The sequence below is a fragment of the Festucalex cinctus genome, chromosome 10 (assembly GCF_051991245.1).
Source record: "Festucalex cinctus isolate MCC-2025b chromosome 10, RoL_Fcin_1.0, whole genome shotgun sequence".
Classification (NCBI taxonomy): domain Eukaryota; kingdom Metazoa; phylum Chordata; class Actinopteri; order Syngnathiformes; family Syngnathidae; genus Festucalex; species Festucalex cinctus.
In genome coordinates, this window is record NC_135420.1 from 10,357,107 (window position 1) to 10,381,727 (window position 24,621).

The following is a 24,621-nucleotide window of genomic DNA, read 5'->3' on the forward strand; positions in this document are numbered from 1 at the left end:
TCTAATTCAAGTATGAATGCCCGACTGATTGGGTCATTTTCAAATTGGGGAGGTCGTATAAGATCAGGTGTAAGATGTTTGAATGTCACGCAGTCAGACTTATTGGCTTGTCTACACTTGCAGGCACACAAAAGACTGTTCCAGAATAGAGGTCATATGTGTTCTGTCTGTCATTAAAAAAAGCAACACCAACAACTGTTAAAAATGGTTAACGGCAAATATTTGTAGTGCAATCCAGACAGACAATTAGTACTAGTAAGAGCAGATCCCAACCATAATTCGATACACATATTAACAGACACAAACATACCGAGCGCCACAACTTGAGACAATTAAGGACATGAAAAGCCAAGTACAGTCAATTACATTTAGTGAAGAATTGCTTGATCGGAGGAAATGGACAGGGTGGAGTGGAGTGTTTTAGCATTACTCAAAAGGGACAAAACCCCATGAAAAACATGCACACACTGCCTGGAAGTAGTTAGTAAGTAGGCTCAAATCCATGGGAAGGCAAACAAATTAATGGGAAAGTAGCTAACAAGAAGGCTAAAACAACAGCTAGGCTTTTAGCATTAGTTAAACTTGTGTAGCTGCTAGCATGGAGGCTAAAACTCACAGGCTGTCTTAAATTATTATTTGAAAGCAACTAACTAAGAATGTTGAAGGGCTAAAACACAGTCATTATTTCATGAGTCAGACTCAATATTAATCTTGGTTATGTTTCCATGTCCTCTTTTAATTGTAGACTTCTAGCGAAGGAAGACACTCAGTTCGTATCTCAGGTCTTAGCAGCATAGACTTCCGAGCTGGCTTCTCCCGAAAGCCGACAATGGATTTCAAAAAGACGATCAGTCGTCCAGTTCAAGGTTAGTGTCTTTCATCCATTATTCTCAATGTTGTGTCATCATCTCACAAGTTTTTGATAGTTACAATTCAAGTATATTTTTTATTAACTTCCCAGGTATTCCCACACACATCCTGCTGAACACAACTGGGCTTTCACCACCCGCTCGGGCTGATAGGCTTGAGCTCTTGGCTATAACAGGCAAAGTTATTAAAACTCTGCCAATCCGTTACTACCCCGAACGACAACCATACAGCCTCTGGAACGTCACTGATTTCATTCCGCCAAATGAAGCGTTCTTTCTCAGGGTGACAGGATATGACCGGGATGGTTTTGTTTTCCAGAGAGTCTCAAGTGTGTCCTTCTCAAGTATTATACCAGGTCAGTTATGCAGGTTGTACATAGTTAAAGCGCTATATAAAGAGAAGTCCATTTAACATTTACTATTGACTTTATGGAGTGTTAATGGTGCTTTCTGGTGTCTCTCTTGTTAGATGCCCCAAAAGTTTTGATGCCAGCAATTACCCATGGTTATTATCTCCAGAAAGGGGCTGTTAGATGTCAAGTGGAAAGCCTGATTCCCTTCACTCTACGCTTCAGCAATGATGGAAAACGACTTGGGGTGGATCAACTATTCAGGTTAGCAGTGACTTTGTTGAGGACATGAAACATATTAAATTAAAAAAACGGGGGAAAAAAAGTGAATTCCCGTTGTCAGCGTTTATCCTCCAGCTAACCTAAGCTTTACTGGAATGTACTGCACTGTATTGCTGGATATGCTAAAGTTCTGAGACTTGCTTAATTCTAGGGAGTCTGACACGGCATCATGGGAAATAGAAGTGGTGACTTCAAAGGATGAAGGCTACTATGAGTGCATTGCTGTCAACAGCGCTGGGACAGGACGAGCTCGCACCTTCCTGGATGTATCAGGTAAGAGCATATTTGCACACGTCACAAGTTTTTGTTTCTTCATTCAGAGAAATAATGAAATTGGAATGTTGTTTTTGAATCTGCATTTCAGATAGTAAAACTAGCTAACAGAAAATATTGTCACGATGAAACCATGTGAGCCATGTGCTTTCAGTTGTGACATTAAACAATCGAAACACATTTCTCATTATTCAGAAATCTTCTGTGGAGCCTTATAATTTACATTACAGAGGAACAGATATGACACCACGAGTCCCAGCACAGTCACTAAAGTAATTTTTGTCTCAATGTTGCTTTCTAAACATTCCATTCTGTTTTTGAAACTCCCCCAAACTCACCTCAAAGGAGGCCGAGGATAATGTAGGGAAAACAGTTGGAACTCTGAAACCTTCAGTGCCTTACAAAAGTCATCATAGCCTACCCCTTGAACATTTTCACATTTGTTAACGTTACAACGAGGGATGCCCGATAATACTATTTTCAACCGATACCGATAAACGAATAATTTAGAAAGTGCAGATGTCGATAACCGATAAGTTAGCCGATAATTGTTTCCAAAATTAACTTGAATACAAATGTACTTTCGAGTCCTCCTACAAGTCGAATGATTGCAAACTTGACCACACAGACTCGGCAATCTTCCACTCAACACTGTGTTCCAACTATCTTTTGTATTTGCATTTTTAAGGTTGGAACACCCATGTAACTAGGGGCGTGAAAACCAAATAAAAAGAGAGGGTGAAGGGAGGATTTTATTATCTCTGCTTCAAAGACAACCAGTTACTCAATTTGATTTTGCCAAAACAAAACAGTCATGTTTTAAAAATGTAACAAAAAACTACAAGGGTAACATTTTGTGGAGACACGGTAAAGAAAGCCAACTCTGGCGACTGCCATGTCACCATGATGCATCTGTCAATATGAGGTTGCACGCATCATGACATCACAAATATGCAACACTACCATAGGAGAGGGGAGGGGTTGAAGATTTGCGCACAACTTGAGCCACAAATACAACGGATGGACCAACGTGGCATGTCTATTATTATCGGTGGATTTCTTTATTATCTGTTTTATCTGTTTGACTTCAAATTGGTTGATAAATGCTGATAATTATCGGCCACCGACATTATCGTGCATCCCTAGTTACAACCACATAAGTAACTGTAGTTATTGTATTAACCCTTTTTATTTCGTACTTCTTAATATAAACTCCTATTATGCTGTCCTCGTTATGCAGAGCCACCTCCGGCTATCACAGTTCAAGGCAACGTAACAGTTTCACCGGGATCCCAAGCTATCCTCACCTGCCACGTTGACAGCACAGTCAACTTCAACCTGACTTGGCTGAGAGAGGGTCTTGATGCCCGTCTGGACCGTCGGGTCCACATCTTGTCTAACCTTTCACTTCAAGTATCTTCTGTAACGCCAGATCACTCAGGCTGGTATGAGTGTATTGCTGTCAATGAAGGAGGGACGACAGCAGAGCGAGTCAATCTCATTGTGCAAGGTAAGGAGTGTTTAAATATCAATGTCTGCTTTTTGTTATGTAAAAATAGCGTATTCAACGTAAGTATTCATGTGTTCAAGGACATTGTGGATGATTTATTTTATTTTATTTTTTTGTGTACATGTCTTTAATTAAATGCCATGATCTCTGTGTTTCTATTTGCAATGGTGTTGCCTTATAATATGAAAGTGCTCACGGGTGGAAATAGGAAAAGAGGTTCAGAGGTCTCTTTGATGCTTAGGTGAGCCTACCTCACAATCTCTATTCTGGTTAATCCAGAATATTTTTGACAGGTTTGAGGTCATCAGGGTCAAGTATGTAATTTTTTTTAGATGGACCTGACCACAAAAGTCTTATTCCCAAACACCGTCATTGGTTATCACTCATATCATCTGATTGAGTGACCGATGTTATTGTCCACTTTCCCATTCTGTTCCCACAAAGATGGAAGTATAAAATTGTTCAATGTACAGTTTTTGTATGCTTAAGAATTTAGGTTAGAATGTAGCTAAGCAGTCTAGCTCAGGGGGCTGCAACCTGCAGCTCTGGAGCCACACGTGGCTCTTTAGTGTCAGAGAACTGAATTTAAAAAAAAAAAAAGAGCAGAAAAGAAAATATTCAAAAAGTAACTTTAAAATGTCCAAAAACAAAAGAAGAAATTACCATAAAATGTCTGCAAAATTGCCCCAAAAAAATTGATAGCAAAAAAATGTAGAAAAAAAAAAATGCTCCAAAAAGAAGAGACAGCTAATTACCATATTATGTCCATAAAATTGCCAACAATGTAAGAAATTTCACAGAAAAGCAGAAACGAAGTCTGAAAAATTACAAAAAAAAGAAGAAGAAGAGACCCCAAAAACGAAAGGTAGAAGAAAATTAATCTCAAAGTATTGGATATTGCATATTTTTCTGTTATAGTGCTGTATAGTGCTACTTAGCTGTTGGGCCCTCGGTACATTAGGCTAACACAATCACACTATTCCGTTCATCACTATGTTCAAATGTTTTGTTGCTCCGGACTGATTTTTTGTTTGTTTTTTTTGGTCTAAAATGGCTCTTTTGACAGTAAAGGTTGCTGATCCCTGGCCTAGCCCAATCCCTGATAATGTAAGCAACAGACAATGGATGCTTGCCAAAGTTGTCTGTGTGATTTAAACTGCCTGACATCACACCTTGTTGCAAAAACCCAACCTCTGATCCTATCTTCAGTACACCTGCCCTACTTCCTTCTTTGGCTCATAATTCACTCTAATACTTTATTGGACAGGTGAAAGGATTTATGCCTTCTTTGGCAACTCCAAAGTAAGGATTTTACATTTCTAGATTGTTCTGTTCTTCACATTTCAACAATCAGGAGCTAGTTGTTGCAGTAATGACAGAAAGTATCAGTGGCACATCAGTGCCTGCCAGAAAATGTTAATGCAATACAGATATTAGATCTGCCAAAAACGGATAATCTCTGCCAAAGCCTGTTACAGAGAATCAGTGGGCCAAGAAAGAACAAGAGAGAAACAATCTGTTCTGACGAGCACTCTCTATTGTGTTTACTTTGTTAGACAACCATCAGTCTCATGAGAAGTTAATTCACGGGCCATATGGTGCTACCAAAAATTTCTCCTTCTACAGTTTTTGCCATCTTTTGATGATTAACCTTTATGACTTTATACCTACCTACCTTTTTATGAATGGTTTTATATGAGGTCGTCTCCTTCTTTTGTTATTTTTTAAACAAAGATTTTGATCTATTGTGTGTGTGTTATCCTCATCTTCCACTCACTCCCTCAAACAGCTGTCAGCAAGCTCTGAGGTATTGTAATTACCCCCTGGTCTTTGCTATCCTAGTCATTTCCCTCACTTTGAAGAGGGTCAGGTCTGGTGACCCACAACACTTTGACAGAATATTGTTGACATGATAGTAGACTCACATTAAGCTGACAAAACACGTGATTGCGTGGACTTACTGTTGAGGTTATACATATTATGTACAATCTATACAATTGGGTGACACAGTGGACATGTGGTCACTTTTCTGAGGTTGGGGGTTTGAATCTTGGCTCCGGACATCCGGTGTGGATGTTGTATGTTCTTCTTTTCGTGGTGGCAAGATGACACTGACATCAATAACATCAAGTACGTTGATGGTGGTACCAGTATTTATTCAATTGAGTTATCTGGGATAGACCCCATATAAACGAATTGTGCCCCCCCCCCCCCCCCCCCCCCACACACACACACACACACACACTCCTATCCAGAATGTGGAAGTTGATCACAAAAGACAAAATGGAAAGAATCTCTAACTATGTAGTATAGATGGCAAAAACAACAGCCAAGGCTAGTTTACATAGAGTCAGTGTAGTGGATGATGTTAGGAGGATAATGACAAATTTTAAGTAAAGAAACCTACTGAAAAAAAAGGCAGGGAGTGGATGTGTGCATGACTGTTAAGTGGAAGCTCAGCAAAGAGGCATGTTTAAAAAAATACAATAATGCAAAGTTAGGTCAAAAGAATGTATCTTTACTCCAAATGTCCTTGCCATCTGTGGACACGGTGACTTCATACACTTAAAAAGGCAAGCAAGAGGATGGCCTAGTTTGACTGCAAGAAATGACCCTGTACTTACATGTACTTGCTATGTAAAAGCAATAAATCACATTCTCACATCTTTGATGCACACTTGAATTGTGATGTTTGCTGGAAGCACAGTTTCCCACACTGAACTTTCTACAAGCGGTGTTCAATGACTGAATTTGGCAGTTAGAGTGGAACACACCCTTAAAGGGATGAAGGACACATCATGAATCGATTGGCTCATTTCAGAAGATTCCACAATTTACCAGGTCTGGAGACAACATGAGGAGATTGTGGAAGGCTGTTAGTTGGAACAACTCTGAGTTTGATTGAATTTACGAGGGTCTGAACTAGATACCATACAATACTGCTTTTTGACTAGTAGACATGATTATATAAATAATGAAACTCATTTTTCTTTTAGAGGTGCCTAGTGTCTCAGTGGCGCCTCGGAACCAGACGTTTACAACAGGAGACGAAGTGAAGATCAGATGCTCGGCCAGCGGCTACCCGACACCCCTCCTGGTCTGGACGCACAATGGCATGTTTATGATGGCATCAAGCAGGTACTTTCACTGCAATATTCTTTTGAAAATCTTTGACATTTTATTGGCTCTATTTTACGTTGTAAAATCTAATTTTGTTCAGACACAGAATGACAGCGGATGGCACACTATCAATAAGAAACATGGAGAAGATGGATGAAGGTGTTTATGGCTGCTTGGCCAGCAACCCAGCGGGAACTGACGCCATGGTTTCCATCCTCGTTTACATCGGTGACTGATACACTCAAACATTTCCTGAATATACACATATTAGAAATATTTATTTTAAGAATGAATACATTAACCATACGCAAATGCCACATTGTTAACGGCTTTATCTGTAGAATCGCCTGTGGTGGCAGTGGCAGTTGATGAGATTCTCACTGGTATTGGAGAAATCACTGTGATGGCCTGTTCTGCTTCTGGAATCCCTCAGCCAGAAATCTGGTGGTACAAAGGTAACAAAACAATGTGGATTGCATTTTAGATCAAACAAAAATATTTGGAGCAGAAAGTAAAGCTGTGTAATAAGTAGTGACAGACCAATAATTGGCCTGGATGATTATCGGCTCCAATATTGGGCATTTTGACGAATATCTGCCTTTAAAAAAATAATAAAAAATCTGACGGCCAATAAAAGGTAAATCTAAAATCATTTAAATCTCAGAGAGCGATTGATTTAAATTTTCAGTTAACTTTATAAGAGATGCTGCTGACCTAGGGAACCTTCTTCAACAACAAAAAATGTCGCATCTACGGGTATATAACTCTACATGTATTTACCTTCAACACTGGAGCGCAGATGTAATAACCTCGGGGGATTGAGTGGTAATTATTCGTCCATTCCATTACAAAGTTGTCAAAATTTTCAGCATCCTCATTGTCTACAAACATATTTTTGAACAGACTCGTTTCACTGATTTGAATTTCTCCCACACCGTCGTCAATTGCGTCATTTATTTCATAACTCCCGCAAATCTGCGTCAACCATAAATGCTCGAATAAAATTCCAGGACATGCTACAAGGCTCGTGTCACCCACTAGTTTATATTCTGATGCATTTCATCGACTAAGAGACCAGTAATTGGTCAAAACAAAACAAAATGACATATCCGCTCTCCCGGCTTTAATGGGAGAAATGCGGTCGCACGCTCCCGGTCTTAATGGATTAAGACATTACAACAAAGTCGAGATTGCCAATGTTTTTTTTCCACCTGTTTTTACTCAAAATGAATATCGGCATCAAATATCGGTTATCGCCCTCCCTGACTACTAATAATAGGCATCGGTATCAGCCCTGAAAAAAAAATATCGGCCTATTTCTAGTAACAAGTATCTCTTCTTCTCTCCAGGTGATGTCCAATTACAATCAACATCTTCATTGGAAATAGATGCACTGGCAGGTACATTATCCATTGCGAATACCAAGGAAGTTGATGCTGGAGACTACACTTGTGTGGCTTCCAACCCTGCTGGCACCTCAACAGGAAAGGTTACACTTGATGTTGGAGGTATGTCTAACATTGTTTTTTTGTTTGTTTTGTCCGAGCATCAAATAAATGCAGAATGAAAGATATAAATGTAGATCTAAAGTACTATGCAAGTAGCACACTTTGGCATTCATATTTCCAGAATGGTGAATGTCTTTTTCAGCAATCTCAGTTTTCTTCTCAAAGATAATTATTTGTTTGGACAGGCAAAAGAAATGGTGCTGGGTTGGCTAGCAAAAGATTGAGATGTGTGATAGATCAGTCAAACTATTCGTGTGAGAAGGAGCATACTAAAGCTTTTTTTGTCCTGGCAGTGAGTACGCCATTTTGTCAGATCAAGAGCACAATATGACTGGTTTATATTTTCATTAGATGTGTGGTCGATGCTTTTAAAGACAGATAAAAGCTATACTTGGATTTTTTGCACATGTTCACAATTCTTTTTCTTTTTTTTAAATGAGGGCGTTATTGCATATAACTGACACATCAGTCACTCGGGCAGATCTTTGATGCGTCAGTGTATAATCCCTATTTAATGGGCAGCTTGGTTGCATGCACGCATTACACAGATGAAATTTAATGACCTCTTGTCTTCATCAACTTCATTGCAGATGCACCAAAGTTCATCCAAGAGCCATTAAACGTGGCGGTCGACATCGGTTCCAATCTGACTCTGCCATGCCAAGCCCAAGGCTATCCAGAACCACAAGTCACCTGGAGGAGACTGGACGGTTTGCCCCTTTTCATTAAACGCCACGGACATAGCATCATTACTCAAGACAAGGGAGGTCTTCATATCACCAGTGAGTTTCACATTTACAAGCTGTATGTGAACGACATTATTTGGGTTTAAACATGACAGTTTCTTTCCGATGTCAGACTTGTGGGTTGAGGATGAGACAGAATATGTCTGTGAGGCCTACAACCATTTTGGCAAGATCCAAACCCAAGCAAGCATCACTGTTACAGGACTGGGTATGTACAAGTTTAATATGAAATATGTCCATACTGTAACTTTTTTATTTGATTCATTTGTCTGACTGTACAAAGTTCACAGTTATCACAGCACAAGATCTAAAAACAAAAAAGAACACCAACAAAATGAGTGCCAGAATTTTTCTTTGTGTCGCATTGAGCATTGACACGTGCTACTTCATTAGTGCTTGAACACATGTACCTTGTTATTAACAACTGTTCCCCTGCTGGGTAAACACTCCAAGCTCTTATATGTAGGCCAAAGGTCAAAATGTACAGGCCAACTTTGATGGCATTTATTATTTTTTTTTAATTTACACCTGTTAATATTGTTACATTCAAACGTATACACACAAACACAGGCAAAAGGAAACCTGAGCACCATCATTTATTTTTATATATGAATAATGAAAACATATGTAGTCTGTCTGAATAATCGGTGTCCACAATGTGTGTATTTGTTTGTGTGTGAGTATTTACTGCCAAGGAATTATCTCAGTCTTCCTTCTGCACCCTTTTGTATATATCAGTTTTTCCACAAATTATGTCATTGTTGATAATGTAATTACATACAATCCCCAAACAGTTGTGTTAGATCAAGTTTACATTAACGTACACAATGAGCGGTGCTGTGTGAAGTTGCAAGAAAAAGTATGTGAACCCTTTCAAACTACGTAGATTTCTGCATAAATTGTTCATAAAACGGGATCTCATCTTCATCTAAGTTAAAACAATAGATAAACACTGTCTACTTGAACAAATACCGCACAAACTACTGTGTCGTCATGTTTTATTGGTCACACCATGTAAACATTCACAGTGCCTGGTAGAAAAATATGTGAACCGCTCGTCCAATGACTTCCCCAAGAGCTAATCGGAGTCAGTAGTCACCCTAATGTACAGTTCAATAAATGTGACGTGGAGGTGTTGGTTAAAGCTGCCCTGCCTCATAAAAAAAAAAAAAAAAAAAGTTTTGAGTTTTCTATTTCCAAGAAGCATTGCCTATAAAGCATATCAGACAAAAGGGTTCTCAGAAGACCTACAAAAAAAGAATGGTTAAATTCCAGGGAGCTGGAAAGTCTCGCAAACGTATGTCCACGGTAAGACAAACTGTCTATGATTGGAAACTTAAGTCTGCCAAGCGAAGCTGAAGAGAAGACGGATGATGCAATAGGACTACAACCCAAAAGGACAGAAGTATATCAACAGCTGAAAGGTTTCAACGGAAGAACATATCACTTCTGGAGTTAGACAGCCACAGTCCTGACCTCAGCCTGATTGAGATGATGTAGCATGACCTCAAAAGTTGAAGTGAAACTCTTTCATAAAGAGGAATGGCCCAAATTTCCTTCTGACCATTGGGCAGGTCTGGTCTGAAACTACTGGAACGTTTGGTTGAGGTCATTGCTCCCAAAGGAAGCTCAACCAAGCCAAAGTTCACATACTGTACGTTTTCCAAAACTACGCAGTGATGTTTACGTGTTGTGTTCAGCAAAAACATGGGAACATATTTTTTTGTGTGAGTGCTATTTATTTATTGTGACTAAAATGAAAATCAGAGGACATTTGGTGAGCAATTTATGCAGAAGAGTTTACAAACTTTCTTGAAACTTGAAACAAAGGGTGAGTGTCCATACTTAGAGCAACTGTTCTAAATGCACATAATGTTTACATCGGTTTGTGTTTACAGCAACCAATCATTATTTCTTTCTTCTCACTATATATACAAACTCTTTTTCGTCACACTAATGACCAAAGATTTCAAAATCAAAGTGGGGTTACAGAATGAATGCACTTTTTCATGATGAATGGTCAACTACTATTTACCAAAGCAACCCATGGTTGCTTGAATGTCATCTGCAGTGCCACCTGTCATTGCAATGAGTCCAGCTGTGATCAGTGTGATCAAGGACCAGCAGTTGACTTTACCTTGTGTACTGTTGGCTGGCAATCCACTACCTGAGAGACAGTGGCTGCACAACTATGGCCTTGTAAGTACAAAAGAAACCTGAATAAATAGCAGGTAAACGGAAGTGTAAAAGTTGTTATGCATATGGTATAAATCTGCCATTTTTCAGGTGACTTCAGATGAGTATGTGACTGTACGGAGGGATGGCAGTCTGCACATTGAGCGAGTTCAGCTGGATGATGCTGGTGACTACACCTGCTTGGCTGAGAGCCTTGTTGGGGCCACGAACCACACCACAACTGTCAACGTCCACGGTAGTATATATACACCAAAGATGGCCATGGATTCAGTATATAAGACAAAAAACACTGCCATAGATTGGCTTTAGCCACAGGCCCTTCTTACTCAACCAGCAAAGTAAAACAAGATTGTTACCTGACAGGGTTTTTACTTTGACGTGGTAACAATGTAACTGTTCCCTGCTCAGCCTGTAACACACTGACTAGCCTAAACTCCCCCGGATCCTGCCATGCCATTAGAATCTGTCATAGTCATAGTCTGCTTTTAGCTGCTGCTTGTCACCACCTAACCATTATTAAAGCAAATCCAGGGTTATCCATTGAAATGGTAACAAATACATATTGCTGAGCTGCAGCCTACTTGACATGAAAACCAATGGGAAATATCACCCGGCTAAATCTTTTTTAGTTACTTCTCAGCCAGTGCCAAATATGTACAAGCCATCATACCTGCTCCATCCTGCTCCACAGTTAGTGACGGGCAAACCAAGTGCAGTGTGAATGCGCTTAATGACCCAGCTCCCCTGTGACCCTGATTAGGATCAGCAGTATAGAAAATGGATGGATGGATGCATGCATGCAAGATGTTGAAGGCCGTAATACTTTAAAGTCACACATTCTTCTAAACCTTTGGGAGTTGTGATAAAAGCCAACATGTTTTTCTTTTGCCTGGAAATAGCTCATCAGTTGGCATTGACCTTTGTGTATTTAATTGCCTGTGCTGAGGGAGATGGGTTCCCTCCCCCGTCTCTTCGTTATCAGACTTTTTCAAGGCCAATTTTCGACCAATACCATGGAGGGCTACAGCAATGCCATCCATCCATATTCTTCCATGCCCGAGCCACCTAAGCTGGCTCATCTTAATGTTGAGGAACACCGGCTCAACTCCGAGTCCCGAGGGGTTTTGTTCTTTCGGTCATCACCCACAGCTTGTGACAATAGGTGAGGGTAGCAACTAGGGGTGTTAAAAAAATCGATTCGGCAATATATCGCAATATTACATCGCGCAATTCCCGAATCGATTTTTAAACATCCATTTTTGATGGAAAAATATTCACCAAAACGTCTTAGGGGTCACACCTTAAGCATGAAAGAATGTTATATTAATGGTACATAAAGCATAAAGCCTTAATATTTTATTTAAATGCTGTTCAAACATGAAACAGATTACAACCTGTATAAGACTGAAGTTTCAGATAAATAAATAATACATTTTCATACAAATCTTACACTGTACAAGTTTACTGATTAGTATTTTCTAAGTTTGAATTAAAAAAAATTGCAGCAATTGATTTATAAATTCGTATCGGGATTAATCGTCTGGAATCGAATCGTGACCTATGAATCGTGATACGAATTGAATCGTCAGGTACTAGGCAATTCACACCCCTAGTAGCAACATACATGGACTGGTAAATCTGTAACGTAAAAAAACGGACACGTGAATTTACGAAAATGATTTATTTACAACAAAAACTAAGCACACAGGCAAAAGTCCAACGAAAAGAGCTTGCAATGGCAAGAGAAAATTTAAATAACAAAAAAATGCACGCAACAAATACATGGAACCGTAAATGCACCCGAGCCAATCCAAAATGGCAACAAGGCAAATTACAACAAAACTCTTCAAGAACTTACAAAGAACAATATGGGCGCAACCGCATGTCAGCCTCAAACTGGAATTACAACAATAAGGCAAGACTGAGAGTACAGTGTGCAAGCATGGAACATGACAACATCAACAGCTCATTCAAGGCATGGCGTAAGTGGTCACCTGCACTTGTGTAATCAAGAGAGTTCAAATTTTGTTGAAATCTGCTAAGTTTTTCTGGGTTGTGCAGACTCTTCCTGCTCACTCATATTTCAAACTTAAGGTAACTTGCTGCTGACAAGTTTGTTTACTTGCCTCAAAGTACTTACTTTAATTGAGGAGCCTCAACAGAATAAGATGTAATGAGTAATGGTCACTTTTTAAGTAAGATATACAATTAGATTTTACAGTGTATGCCCCGGTAATTAAGACACTCAACAAAATTTTCCAACAACACCTGTCATATACAATAGACATGTGCAATAGTCATTGCACAGTAGCGCAGCTTGTATTGATGTCATTAATAACACCCGCAATGCATTTAGGGGCTTTTCTAGTTGATTTGTTGTTAGTTCCACTGTAACACTTGTGGCAATTCCCAAAGTTTCCCCCACCCAAAAAAGAGTGAGATGTTTAAAAGAATGTTGGCCAGACAAATTTTTGAGTCATCAAAGATAAACGCTAAAGTATGCCCTAATTGCTTAGGCCTGTCTTATGCACATCACACCCTTTTCGTCAGTCAAATTTATTTAATTTTGTTTCTCAAAAAACATTTTAGATTTTAGTAGTCTGAATAAATGTGGTCTGTGACTGCAGCAAAGTAAAGCAGGTTGAGATTACGGGATAGTAACAAGGTAGAGAGAGGAAAAATTCATTACCTTTGCCAATAGTATGTCTTGAGTGAAGGAAAGACATTCTCCAGACGCTTCTGAGATGCAAGACATCATAGTAATGTTAAAATGGTTGATCCACCAAATGATTGCAATGACCTACTTTGTTTTTGCGGTTAGTGATTCCATCCATTCAACATGGGCCTCAAGTGTTCAGCACTATTGAGAGGGCACCCATCTCTCTGCCCTGCCGTGCCAGTGGGATACCTACACCAGAGATCACCTGGTCTAAGGTCTGTAACGGTATTATCATTTTCTTTTGTTATACTGCATTATATTTTGTTCAGCAGAATAATTTAAGGCACCATATATAGAAAATACTGTAACTTTCCTGTCTGCAGTGTTCAGTATCTCAAGATACAGCTGAAGTATTCCAGGGGTTGTTTAGTGTCACATGCCTGGAATTCATGTTACGCTGCAAATCGACTCTGGAATTTTAATATTGCATGATGGTTAAACGCTTGTGTGTCTGTGTGAGGCCACGTTTGTTTGTTCCCCATGTGTTGCACCATTAAACTACCCGTGTGAACTGACTTGTACAGTCCATGCCACACTGACATGTGCTTTTTTTTGTGGTGTCTGAAATGTAACGCAATACCCTGAAACTGAAAAATGAGTTAAATGAACACAAGATGCTCTTCCCTGCTACTGCATGCCCCACACTTGAAATACAATGTCATCAATGAAACATAAAGCACACTAGCTTTGTGCTTTGGTTCATTTGATTGTGTGACACATTTTTAAATTGTAGTTTTAGCAACTTGAGCAACGGCTTCTTCCATTCACCCTTTGCGATCTTTTTTGAAGGGTGGGGTGCTTGTAAACTTGGGAGGTCCAGCCTTCTCCTTGAACTCTGACGGCAGCTTGCTCATTGCCTCACCCTCTGGAAATGAGACGGGAGAGTTCCTTTGCACAGCTGCCAACGCTGCTGGTCACACCTCGAGAAAAGTTCAGCTTACTGTCTATGGTAATGCTTATGCAAAAAAAGAGAGGCTTAATTAATTTCAACTGTGCTGTGTGCATTATTGATTCACAAACCCATTTTCCTTTTTATCATTTTCGCCTCCAGTCCGCCCGAGGTCCAATGTTGCCAGAGGTTCCTCTGACCCAACAAGTATGTCAGTGATAGAGGGCGAGGATGCAGTTTTACTATGTGAGGTCCACAGTGTCCCCCCACCCTCCATTAGCTGGGCCAAGGAGAGGCAGCTCATCTCTCCTTACTCTCCAAGGTACAACATGTGTTTATGACCACACACAATATTGTTTTTTAAGAGTCCCAAACCTCGCTAGGATATAATATATTTTTGGTGATGCAATTCAGATGTATTGTGAAATAAAATGAGGTTGTTGTCAGATCACATGTGCTTAATATACAGTACTGATATGTGGAAATAGTAGAACATAGTTATGTAAAATATGGAACCAATACACTAAGTAATACTTATAGTAACTGCATTTTTTCTTCCAGGCACAATCAGCTCCCCTCAGGGTCACTGAAAATCTTAGAGACCAAAGTGTCAGACAGTGGACTCTATGTATGCATTGCCTCCAACATTGCTGGCAATCTAACACAGTCCATTGAACTGAGTGTTCTGGGTAAGTTCGCATTAACGCTTTTAACTACAAAACTAACAAATAATCACAAGGTGCAGATTTTAATTTGCAGCTTCTCGGTTTCTAATTTATTTGAATTAATATTCAGGTAGTAGGGCATACCTCGAAATGATAAAAATCCATTAATTAGTTAAAGGGGTTCAGTAGTTCTTCCCAGAAGTGTGGAGACAGTTAAGGCTGAAAAATGGCTATCATTATTTTTTTAAATTCGAATTAGTTGACTAGTTGACTTATTAAGCAGCATAAAAGTTCAGATGTGACAAAGTTTTGATGTTGACCTCTACCCATCAGTGCCCCCGAGTATCCAGGCTGGCCCCAAGGTCATGAAAGTCCAGATGGGTTATCTTGTCGAGCTTCTGTGTATAGCGCAAGGTATACCGAAGCCCACCCTTTCCTGGACAAAGGATGGCAGGACATATCCTGTGTCACCTGATGGCAGGCTCACTTTGGGCCCAGTGGGACTCGACGATGAAGGAACTTACACATGTACAGCAACCAACATTGCAGGCAGCGATGAAGCTCAAGTTCAACTGCTAATCCAAGGTTGCTTTCAAATATGTTTATCATGAGGATATTGTATTCAAATTGTATTTACAAATGCTGCAGTTCTTGTGATGTATGACTGTCCATGTGTGACTTTTCAGTTCCCCCAGTGGTGGAAGTATTGGAGCCCCCATTCAATAGTCCGCTACAGGAGAGAGTTGCAAACCAACGGATTGCCTTTCCCTGCCCTGCCAAAGGTACGAGTACATCACTGTAATTAATATACCCAGAGGTGGGTAGTAATGAGTTACATTTACTCTGTTACTTGAGTAACTTTAAAAAAAAAATTGACTTCTAAGAGTAGTTTTACCGCACAATACTTTTTACTTTTACTTGAATAGATGTGTGAAGAAGACTAAAGAGTCAACTGAAAGATGACATCTGGGTGCTTTCGCTTTAAGAAACTGCCACCTCTGGTCTTTAGACCAAAATTTGTGAATGGATTGTGCATGCTTGGCCTAATGTGTCTGCTTGCACCGTTTCAAAAATTCAAAAAGTTAGTTCTTTAATTTTACGATTTTAAGATGCCAGCATTTGCACATATTTTTTTTGTCTGTCCGATGAGATTGTTTTTAACTCATTCACTCACAGCCAATTTCACTGAAGCAACCCTCTTCACTCCCGGCTGTTTTACTGGATTTTGATTGATTATGCAAGGCCAACAGACTATTGTGTTATATGGAGTAGATGCCACGGACTTCCGACTTCCGGGTTTTCACACATCAGCGCTTTCCAACACTCGCACCCCCTCCCCTGCGCCCCCCAACCGCAGGAGGTCTCTGCTCTCTGAAATGCTTCGGACAACTGAGACAAACTCACTTACACACTTGTACCTCTCGACGGGAACGTGCAACCGAGGGGCACAAAGTCCAAAAGTGTAAATATTGGGACATGGCCCACACGTTGCAAACCGGAACTGGAAACAAAGCTGATGTGTGAAAACCCGGAAATCGGAAGTTGCTAAATTGCTATAAAAACATGGAACCTACCAAAAGATAGATTAGGGTCTCTTCTTTCATCAGGAAAAAAATATATTTCTGTTTCCATTTTGCAGCAATTAGCATTAGAAATATAGATAAATGTCATCTTTATTCACAAAATGTTTAAAACAGTGGGGAAAATAGCTTTTTGCAACATGGCCCTGGTTGATCTCTTATACACTGCTGTCACCTACTGGCTGTTTTTGTAATAACTACCATTGCTTCAAGCATTCGCTTCAGTTCAGAAGCTGCATCAAAGCCTTCTGTATGCTCTAGCATAAAACAAAAAAACATAAAAACGTATAAATACGTCTTTGGGAAATTGGTATTATTTATAATAGAACGTATTTATACGTTTTTGGGAGCAAATGAGTTAAATGTAAATCAGACTTCACGTTCAAACAGTTACTCAGTACTTGACTATTCTTTTCAGTGAATACTTTTTCACTTGTACTTGAGTGTTTTTTTTTTATGACTACTTTTTACTTTTACTTCATCCATCCATCCAGTTCCTTAACCGCTTACTCCTCACAAGGTCGCGGGGGTGCTGGAGCCTATCCCAGCCAGCTTCAGGCAGTAGATGGGGTACACCCTGAACTGGTTGCCAGCCAATTTACACACAGAGACGAATACGCAACCACACTCACAAACACACCTAAGGACAATTCAGAGCGCCCAATTAACCTGCCATGCACATTTACTTGAGTAATATTATTTTAAAGTAACGCTATTCTTACTTGAGTACAATTTGAAAATACCTATTCATAATTTACTGATCATTGACATTTTTGAAGGTATACTTACATTACTTTTAAAAATATCTTAAGTACTGTAACCTCTGCTTTTCACAACAATGCAGTACAATACTTTTTTTCTCCCCTTGTTGGCACAGGCCTTCCCAAGCCAGTGATTCAATGGTTGCGTAATGGCCAGGAGCTTACTGGTAATGAGCCCGGTGTGTCTATCCTGGAGGATGGCACACTCTTGATTCTGGCATCTTTGTCACCTCTGGATGACGGGGAGTATGTCTGTGCTGCCGCTAATGATGCTGGGTCCACAGAGAGGAAGTACCAGCTCAAAGTCAATGGTGACTAAACCGATTAATGTGCTCAGTACTACTAAAACCCATCCTATAATCAAATCTAATGCTTCCCAGTGCCCCCAACATTCCGTGACAGGGACGCATCAGGAAACGTGTCTGTAGTTCAGAGCCAGCCCACCAATTTGGCCTGCGATATAACAGGAAGCCCGACCCCAGTTATCACCTGGTACAAAGATGGAGTTGTTGTAAGTAAAATTAACATGTACAAACTAAGTCATATTCAAATTTGGGCCTCCAGAGTTTTTTAGGTTTTCACTGTTATCACCAGACTTGTATTGAAATTCCATCAGTTAGAAAATTGATGCTGTTGGCAGGATTTGAACATGCACACTGGGTTTGTATTTCATCGTCTTAACTGCTCAGCCATTTGGACAAGTTCAATTCAATTAATTCACAGTATTAAAATGTTTCAAAGCCAAATTTGGTACTATTTGGTATTTTTGACATAAAAAACAGAACAATATCGAGTAGTTGTATAAATGACCGACTCCCTGAGAGAAGTAGAGGCAGTTAATGGCTTGTCCTTTTGTACTTTTCTAATGTCGTGTGTTTAATAACGCATTATGTTGTTCAATAGGTAGAGGCTAGTGACAGCATTCAGATTGTTGATAAGGGGAAGACCTTAAAACTACTGAAGGCAGCCATGGCAGATGCAGGCAACTACACTTGTAAAGCCATCAACATTGCTGGAAGCGCAGAAAAATACTTCTTTGTGGATGTATTGGGTGAGTATACATACATAAATATACATTGTATATAAAAATATACTTTCTTCCTTATTAAATTGATTGATTAGCAAGATGCTCCAGGATGAAAACTGTCTTGGTTTGTGCATAGTTTTGCTCTTTTTGGCCTTTTAGTCTGCACCTACATCAAGTTTCTCCCACAATACAAAAACATGTATTTCAGGTTCTGTGTTCTTGTGAATGGTTTTGAAGGTGTCAGCGCATTTGATATCAATATAAGCCAATGGTGTAGGCTCAATTTCTTCAGGATAGAGATTAGAGAAATAGATGATTCATTAACCATATTTCCTCTTTGTCACAGTCCCACCAACCATTGCAGGGTCCAACTCTCCCCAAGATATATCTGGAATTCTCAAACAGGAGATCAGGTTGGACTGCAAGGTGAAAGGAGTGCCATTTCCCACAATTCAGTGGTACAAGGACCGAAAGTTAGTACCCAGTAATATTATAATGGTCAAAATGAATGGAATCCTCCTTTAATCATTCCCATTCATTTTCTGCTATGTCGTGTTTCCAGGATGGTATTTCTTGGGGATCCAAACTTAGAAGTTATCGATCATGGTCAAGTTTTAAGAATAAAAAGTGCTCGTCTCGGAGATCAGGCGAGGTATCAATGTAGTGTCATGAACACAGCTGGCAAACAGTCCAAGGACTTCAATCTCAGCGTGTTTGGTGAGTGTTTGACTCGAATTTTCATGAGATTGCAGGACAAAATCAAATATGACTTTAAGAATGGCATTTTTACTTGTTTCTCTTCCAAGTTCCCCCGTCCATCAGAGGTGGTAACCAAACAACACAAGTTACCGCCCTGCTGGACACTGTCGTCACGCTTGAGTGTGAGGCACGAGGAGTGCCACTCCCCATCATCACCTGGTACCGAAAAGGAGAGGCCATCCTGTCTAGCCGCCAGTCTCAGTACATCGAGCAGGGTCGTTACCTGAAGATCCATCAGGTGCAGGTGTCAGATGCTGGCCAGTACACCTGCAAGGTGACCAGTGTGTCTGGAAGCACTGAAAAGAGCTTTGAGCTTGATGTCTACTGTAAGAAATCAATATTTTATTCAGTTACTTCAGTTTTATTTTAACCATACTCTTACACTTTGAATGAGTGTGAGAGTGAAATTTAAAGTAATTGTACACTCTGATTTGATAAATCTGAAGTTGAAATCGAAGATTAGACAATCTGAGCCCTTTCCTGCAATCTCTCATTCGTCCACCCGCAGTGCCTCCTTCCATAGCAGGAGGACAGAGCGGCTCTTCGGAGAGAAAGGTGGTTCTCAATAAGCCTCTCACCTTGGAGTGTGAGGCTGCTGGCTACCCCACCCCTTCCCTTACCTGGCTGAAGGACGGAGTTCCAGTCCAAGATGGAGGCAGTGTCCTCGTCCTTGACCAAGGGAGGACAATAAAAATCCTGTCAGCCACAGTGTCGGACTCAGGACGCTATGTTTGTGTGGCAACGAGCGTTGCTGGGGAGACAGAAGTCATGTACGATGTCAGAGTCTTGGGTATGTACCAATATCTGTGTGAACATTTATTTATTTATTTATTTATTTATTTATTATGCACAAATGTGTTCAGAGCTCAGCTATTAACCAATCAGGCTCACAAGTCTGGTCATGTGGCGTTTGCAAGCTCAGCCGTGATTGGTTTCACCTGAGCTTTGAGCAACTGTAATTTCATTTTTAGTTGACAACAAGTGGCAAAATGGCCATGTGATGGACAGGTGGATTTTGTTGCTTAATTCAGTTTCTACAAACGCTAGAATCAAACAGAATCAATCAAAATACATGCACAAAGAGCTTCTCCCGGCATATCAGCAAGGGAGAGGCTTTTGGGCTGTTTTTTGGCCATATGATGTAAGTGCCTTGCATCAAGATTCAAATCCTTCCCAAGTCCGTTTAAACACCTTTGTGTGTCCTATGTATTGCTCATTGTTTTAATATATATATTCTGTGTTTGGGTTCCACCTGTGAAACTAACACCCCTTTGTTACAGTGGCTTTGCAAATGTGTAACTGATGTAGTCTTGTGTAAAATAACTCTTGTTTACGAATACCAGAGGATGTGTATGGATGACCAAAACTGACAAAAATAAAAATAAATAAATGATTAAATAAAAAATAAAAATAAATAAAAGTAAAAATAATATAATAATACATAATGTAAAAAAAATTATCAAAAATTAAACACAAAAATTAATTATAAATTCAAACAAAAAAATCAACTATACTATAACTATATATATATATATATATATAAACATTTTTAAATTTATTTAGTCATATATTTATTTTTCATTTTGGCAGTTTTGGTCATGGAGTGTAAAAAAATATATATATATATATTCCCCTTAGTGCCGCCTCTAATTGATGGAGGAGATGAGGTGACTGACAGCACCGTCATAATCAACAGCCCTCTGGAGCTGGATTGCCACGCCACTGGGACACCTGCCCCTGCCATAAAGTAAGACCGTAGATTTTTAATTGTTATTTATTTTCATTTTTTTTACACCTGTTACTCAGAATCAGCAAAGTCATAATAAAGATCTCCATCCTCAGGTGGTATAAAGATGGGCAACTAGTCAGACATGGCGAGGGGCTGCGACTTTCAGCCAATGGAGGGCGACTGATTATCCCCCGCGCTCAGGTCTCTGACACAGGCCGCTTTCAATGTGTGGCCACCAATGAGGGAGGAGACCATGAGAAGGACTTCAATGTTGTTGTGCAAGGTAATGGTTTACTTCAAATGGGAATAAATGATTTTCACAGTCGTGTATTAAATATTTTATATACATATGCACTCTAAATGCAAGCTGCAGGAAATGTTTGGATGAATATTTCCATTCTCTTTCTTTTCTTACTTTATCCAACTGCCATTTTGCCTATTCCCCTGTTCTACAAAATAGACAATGAGTCTACCTTCTGAACTATTCCAGTTCCTCCATCGATTCGTTCCACTGGCACTGCTGAGCGTGCGGTTGTTCTGCACAAAGCAGTCAATCTGGAGTGCATCTCCAGTGGCATCCCTGCGCCCACCATTACCTGGCTTAAAGATGGTCGACCTGTTGATACATCACAGGAGCACTTTAAGGTTGATTGATTATTTTGAGTATGACATATAGTTTATTTAAAAACAAAATGTGGTCTATGTGTGTTTAAAGGGGAGAGTGAACGGAATGATATACCCTGTATATATACTGCTTTGAAAAAGTATTAATACTCTCTTGAACTTTTTTTAACTTTTTCACATTTTGTGACTTTATACAAACTTTGAGTACAATTATTTGTCCTCAGAAGTCACTGAATTAGTAAAAATATAAAGGGATAAAGTTATGGAGGAGGTTAAATCATGATTAGATTAAAATGTGGAAAATGTTCAAACATTATGAATACTTTTTCAAGTAGCTGTATGTTGGCTCAAAGAAGAAAGTCTTTATCTCTCTGAAATCTAGAGCAAACTGTGAAACTTCCAATTTAACCTGAACTGTAATTAGACATCTATGTTGTGTGTCTGTGCGCATGTTTTTTTTTCTCACAAGCTGGAGTCAGCAGGCAGAGTGCTAAAGGTCACAGGGGCAAGAGAAGAGGATTCTGGGAAATACACCTGTCTGGCCACAAATGCTGCTGGTGAAGCTCAAAAAAACATCCGACTGAGTGTCCATGGTAACGGAACAATTTAGCGTTGACTCCTCCACATCTTGCTTCCTCCCGTTTGTTGTCACGCATTCCTCTTCACTCATCTGTTGCATCGTTCCTATACGGTATTTAACTGTGTGTGTGTGTGTGTGTGTGTGTGTGTGTGTGTGTGTGTGTGTGTGTGTGTGTGTGTGTGTGTGTGTGTGTGTGTGTGTGGGTGTGTGTGTGTGTGTGTGTGTGTGTTTCGCAGTGCCCCCCACGATCTCAGCCTCTGGGGAAATTGTCAACCAGACCATCCTGTCAGGCTTTTCTACTGAGCTTGAGTGCAAGGCGGCAGGCAGTCCAGTACCTGGTGAGACTCACTAACGTCCTCCTGTCTTCCTCTCCAGTTCAAAGGCACATTTTCTACTGACCCGTGCTGTAGCCTTGGCCTTTCCATGAATGTATCAGCAGAAAATTGATCTCAGATGACTCCCTAAGGGTGACTTCATTCTGTTACCACTGCCATTCTTTCCATGCACTGTAGCGTGTACTGTACAGATAAGCACTCACATTCCAGCATAATGGAAGACTTCTAGGGATATGTTTGTATTTTGGACCTAATGTTGCATTCCAGATCTACCGGGGTCTGTGAAATAGTAAAATGTAAAAATGTCATATTGCGCAACTTCTGCAATCTTTGAGATATAATTTAGCCCTTGAAATCAAGGTGCCAAACTATTTTGGTCAGTTTCTACAAGGGATATTTGGTACTACATTTTTTCAGACTGATGCTGATACAAGTACTCAACTTTAGCCTCCACATACCAAAACCAAGTACCAATACCACTAGTACTTTTGATACAAAAAAAAATCCCTACACAAACATAAAAACCCCACCACAAAAAAACAGTGACAGACAATTTTACAGAAGCATTTTCTTACAAATTGAATTAAATTAATGGCAATTTTCTTTTCTTCTGATTTCTAATTTCTCGTTCAGCCACAAGTTGGCGACAATTGCAAGTAACATTACCTTGAAATAAGGTCGGGTATCATCTCAATACCGATATCGGTTCTTGCACATTCCTTTTCACCAATTATTCGTTTCTCAGTATTGTCTTTGACTTTATAGCTAAAATTTAACTAAAATATTAAAATTAAAATACCCTGTAAAATTGACTGTGGAAACTCTGAAATACTGTCAATACTTGATAAATATAAATCGAGGACTATTGTGCTGTTGGTAATGATACACGCATATCTTCCCACCATATGTTGGCAAAACCAGCAGCAACCATACTCAAACACATTGGAAATAGGGATTCTGTTATGTGACATTACCGTAAATCTAGGGATGGGCGAGTACCGATACAAGGTATCGTATCGGGCCGATGTCTCAGACATATTTTCGACGGCAGCTGATACAAGCATCAGCCGCCCAGTTGTGGCCATTTTAAGATCAGGAACTACAAATTAGAAATTAGAATAGAAAAATAAATAAATGCAACTTTAAGGAAAATGCTATATTAGGATATATATTTTTTTTCTTTAAAATTATTTTTCATAGTTTTTTGGGGGGGAAATTTTATGTATCAAAAGTGCTATTGGCATTGGTACTTTGGTATCGGTATGACTACTCGTACTGGTTTTGGTCTGAAAAAATGTGGTGTCAAGCGTGCCTAATTAAAACATTTTCTGTCGTAGCATTTTTCAAATCGGCTTACACAATAAATTCTGTAAAATAATTTTTACTCTAAACAGATTCTATTTGGCCCCTCTCTAAACAGAGTAAAATTTACACTTGGAAGAGAGTAAAATATTCAGTCGATTTTTTTTCACTCAGAAATTCTTAGTAAATTTTGCAAGAAGAGATTTTGACTGAATTTTACTAGTTTATTCAAAGAAAAAAAGAGTTACACGAGGGCTGAAGAACGAACACACAACCTTCAGCTTGGGAGACCGCCACTCTATCACCTGAGCTATGCCACTGTTTGCTTATATCCAAAAGGTTGTGGGTTTGTTACTGCCTTGTGTGACTTTTTTTTTTTTTTTTTTTGGTAATATTTTACTCTATTCCAAGTGTAAATTTTTCTTTGTTTAGAGTGGGACCACATAGATTCTGTTTAGAGTAAAAAATAATCTGCATTTCCATTATTTACTTTGTACATGTAGACGTACTCATTCATACAATAAATAAGGCGGATACACAATATCATCAGTCTTAATATTCACACAAGCTCTTTTGTGTCACAGCAATAACATGGTACAAAGACGGTCGACCTGTGATAAGTGCAGCTGGGGTCACCATGCTGAAACGTGGCCAGGTGTTGGAGATTGAAAGAGCTCAGTTATCTGATGCCGGGATATACAGATGTGTAGCAATCAACTTGGCTGGAGTTTCAGAGAAGTCCCACAGCTTGCAGGTGTTCGGTCAGTGCCTCTTTTTTGCCAATTACAGCAGATGTT

General features: G+C 39.5%; 1 protein-coding gene across 1 annotated transcript in view; it reads left to right on the forward strand.

Annotated features, from left to right (window-relative positions):
• The window catches only part of hmcn1 (hemicentin 1), a 92,684-nt gene that overhangs the window by 25,433 nt on the left and 42,630 nt on the right, over nt 1-24,621 (forward strand). Inside the window, exons 7-38 of the mRNA XM_077533558.1 lie at nt 746-866; nt 962-1,225; nt 1,339-1,483; nt 1,653-1,774; nt 3,015-3,284; nt 6,281-6,422; nt 6,505-6,632; nt 6,746-6,859; nt 7,754-7,912; nt 8,503-8,694; nt 8,771-8,866; nt 10,730-10,857; nt 10,945-11,089; nt 13,676-13,788; nt 14,363-14,522; nt 14,625-14,784; nt 15,024-15,151; nt 15,461-15,712; nt 15,814-15,909; nt 17,585-17,779; nt 17,849-17,979; nt 18,372-18,519; nt 18,842-18,968; nt 19,058-19,212; nt 19,302-19,580; nt 19,763-20,044; nt 20,893-21,001; nt 21,097-21,266; nt 21,474-21,628; nt 22,077-22,200; nt 22,424-22,525; nt 24,409-24,585. Coding sequence (XP_077389684.1) covers nt 746-866; nt 962-1,225; nt 1,339-1,483; nt 1,653-1,774; nt 3,015-3,284; nt 6,281-6,422; nt 6,505-6,632; nt 6,746-6,859; nt 7,754-7,912; nt 8,503-8,694; nt 8,771-8,866; nt 10,730-10,857; nt 10,945-11,089; nt 13,676-13,788; nt 14,363-14,522; nt 14,625-14,784; nt 15,024-15,151; nt 15,461-15,712; nt 15,814-15,909; nt 17,585-17,779; nt 17,849-17,979; nt 18,372-18,519; nt 18,842-18,968; nt 19,058-19,212; nt 19,302-19,580; nt 19,763-20,044; nt 20,893-21,001; nt 21,097-21,266; nt 21,474-21,628; nt 22,077-22,200; nt 22,424-22,525; nt 24,409-24,585 — 5,089 coding nt within the window. The remainder of the gene's footprint in view (nt 1-745; nt 867-961; nt 1,226-1,338; nt 1,484-1,652; nt 1,775-3,014; nt 3,285-6,280; nt 6,423-6,504; nt 6,633-6,745; nt 6,860-7,753; nt 7,913-8,502; nt 8,695-8,770; nt 8,867-10,729; nt 10,858-10,944; nt 11,090-13,675; nt 13,789-14,362; nt 14,523-14,624; nt 14,785-15,023; nt 15,152-15,460; nt 15,713-15,813; nt 15,910-17,584; nt 17,780-17,848; nt 17,980-18,371; nt 18,520-18,841; nt 18,969-19,057; nt 19,213-19,301; nt 19,581-19,762; nt 20,045-20,892; nt 21,002-21,096; nt 21,267-21,473; nt 21,629-22,076; nt 22,201-22,423; nt 22,526-24,408; nt 24,586-24,621) is intronic.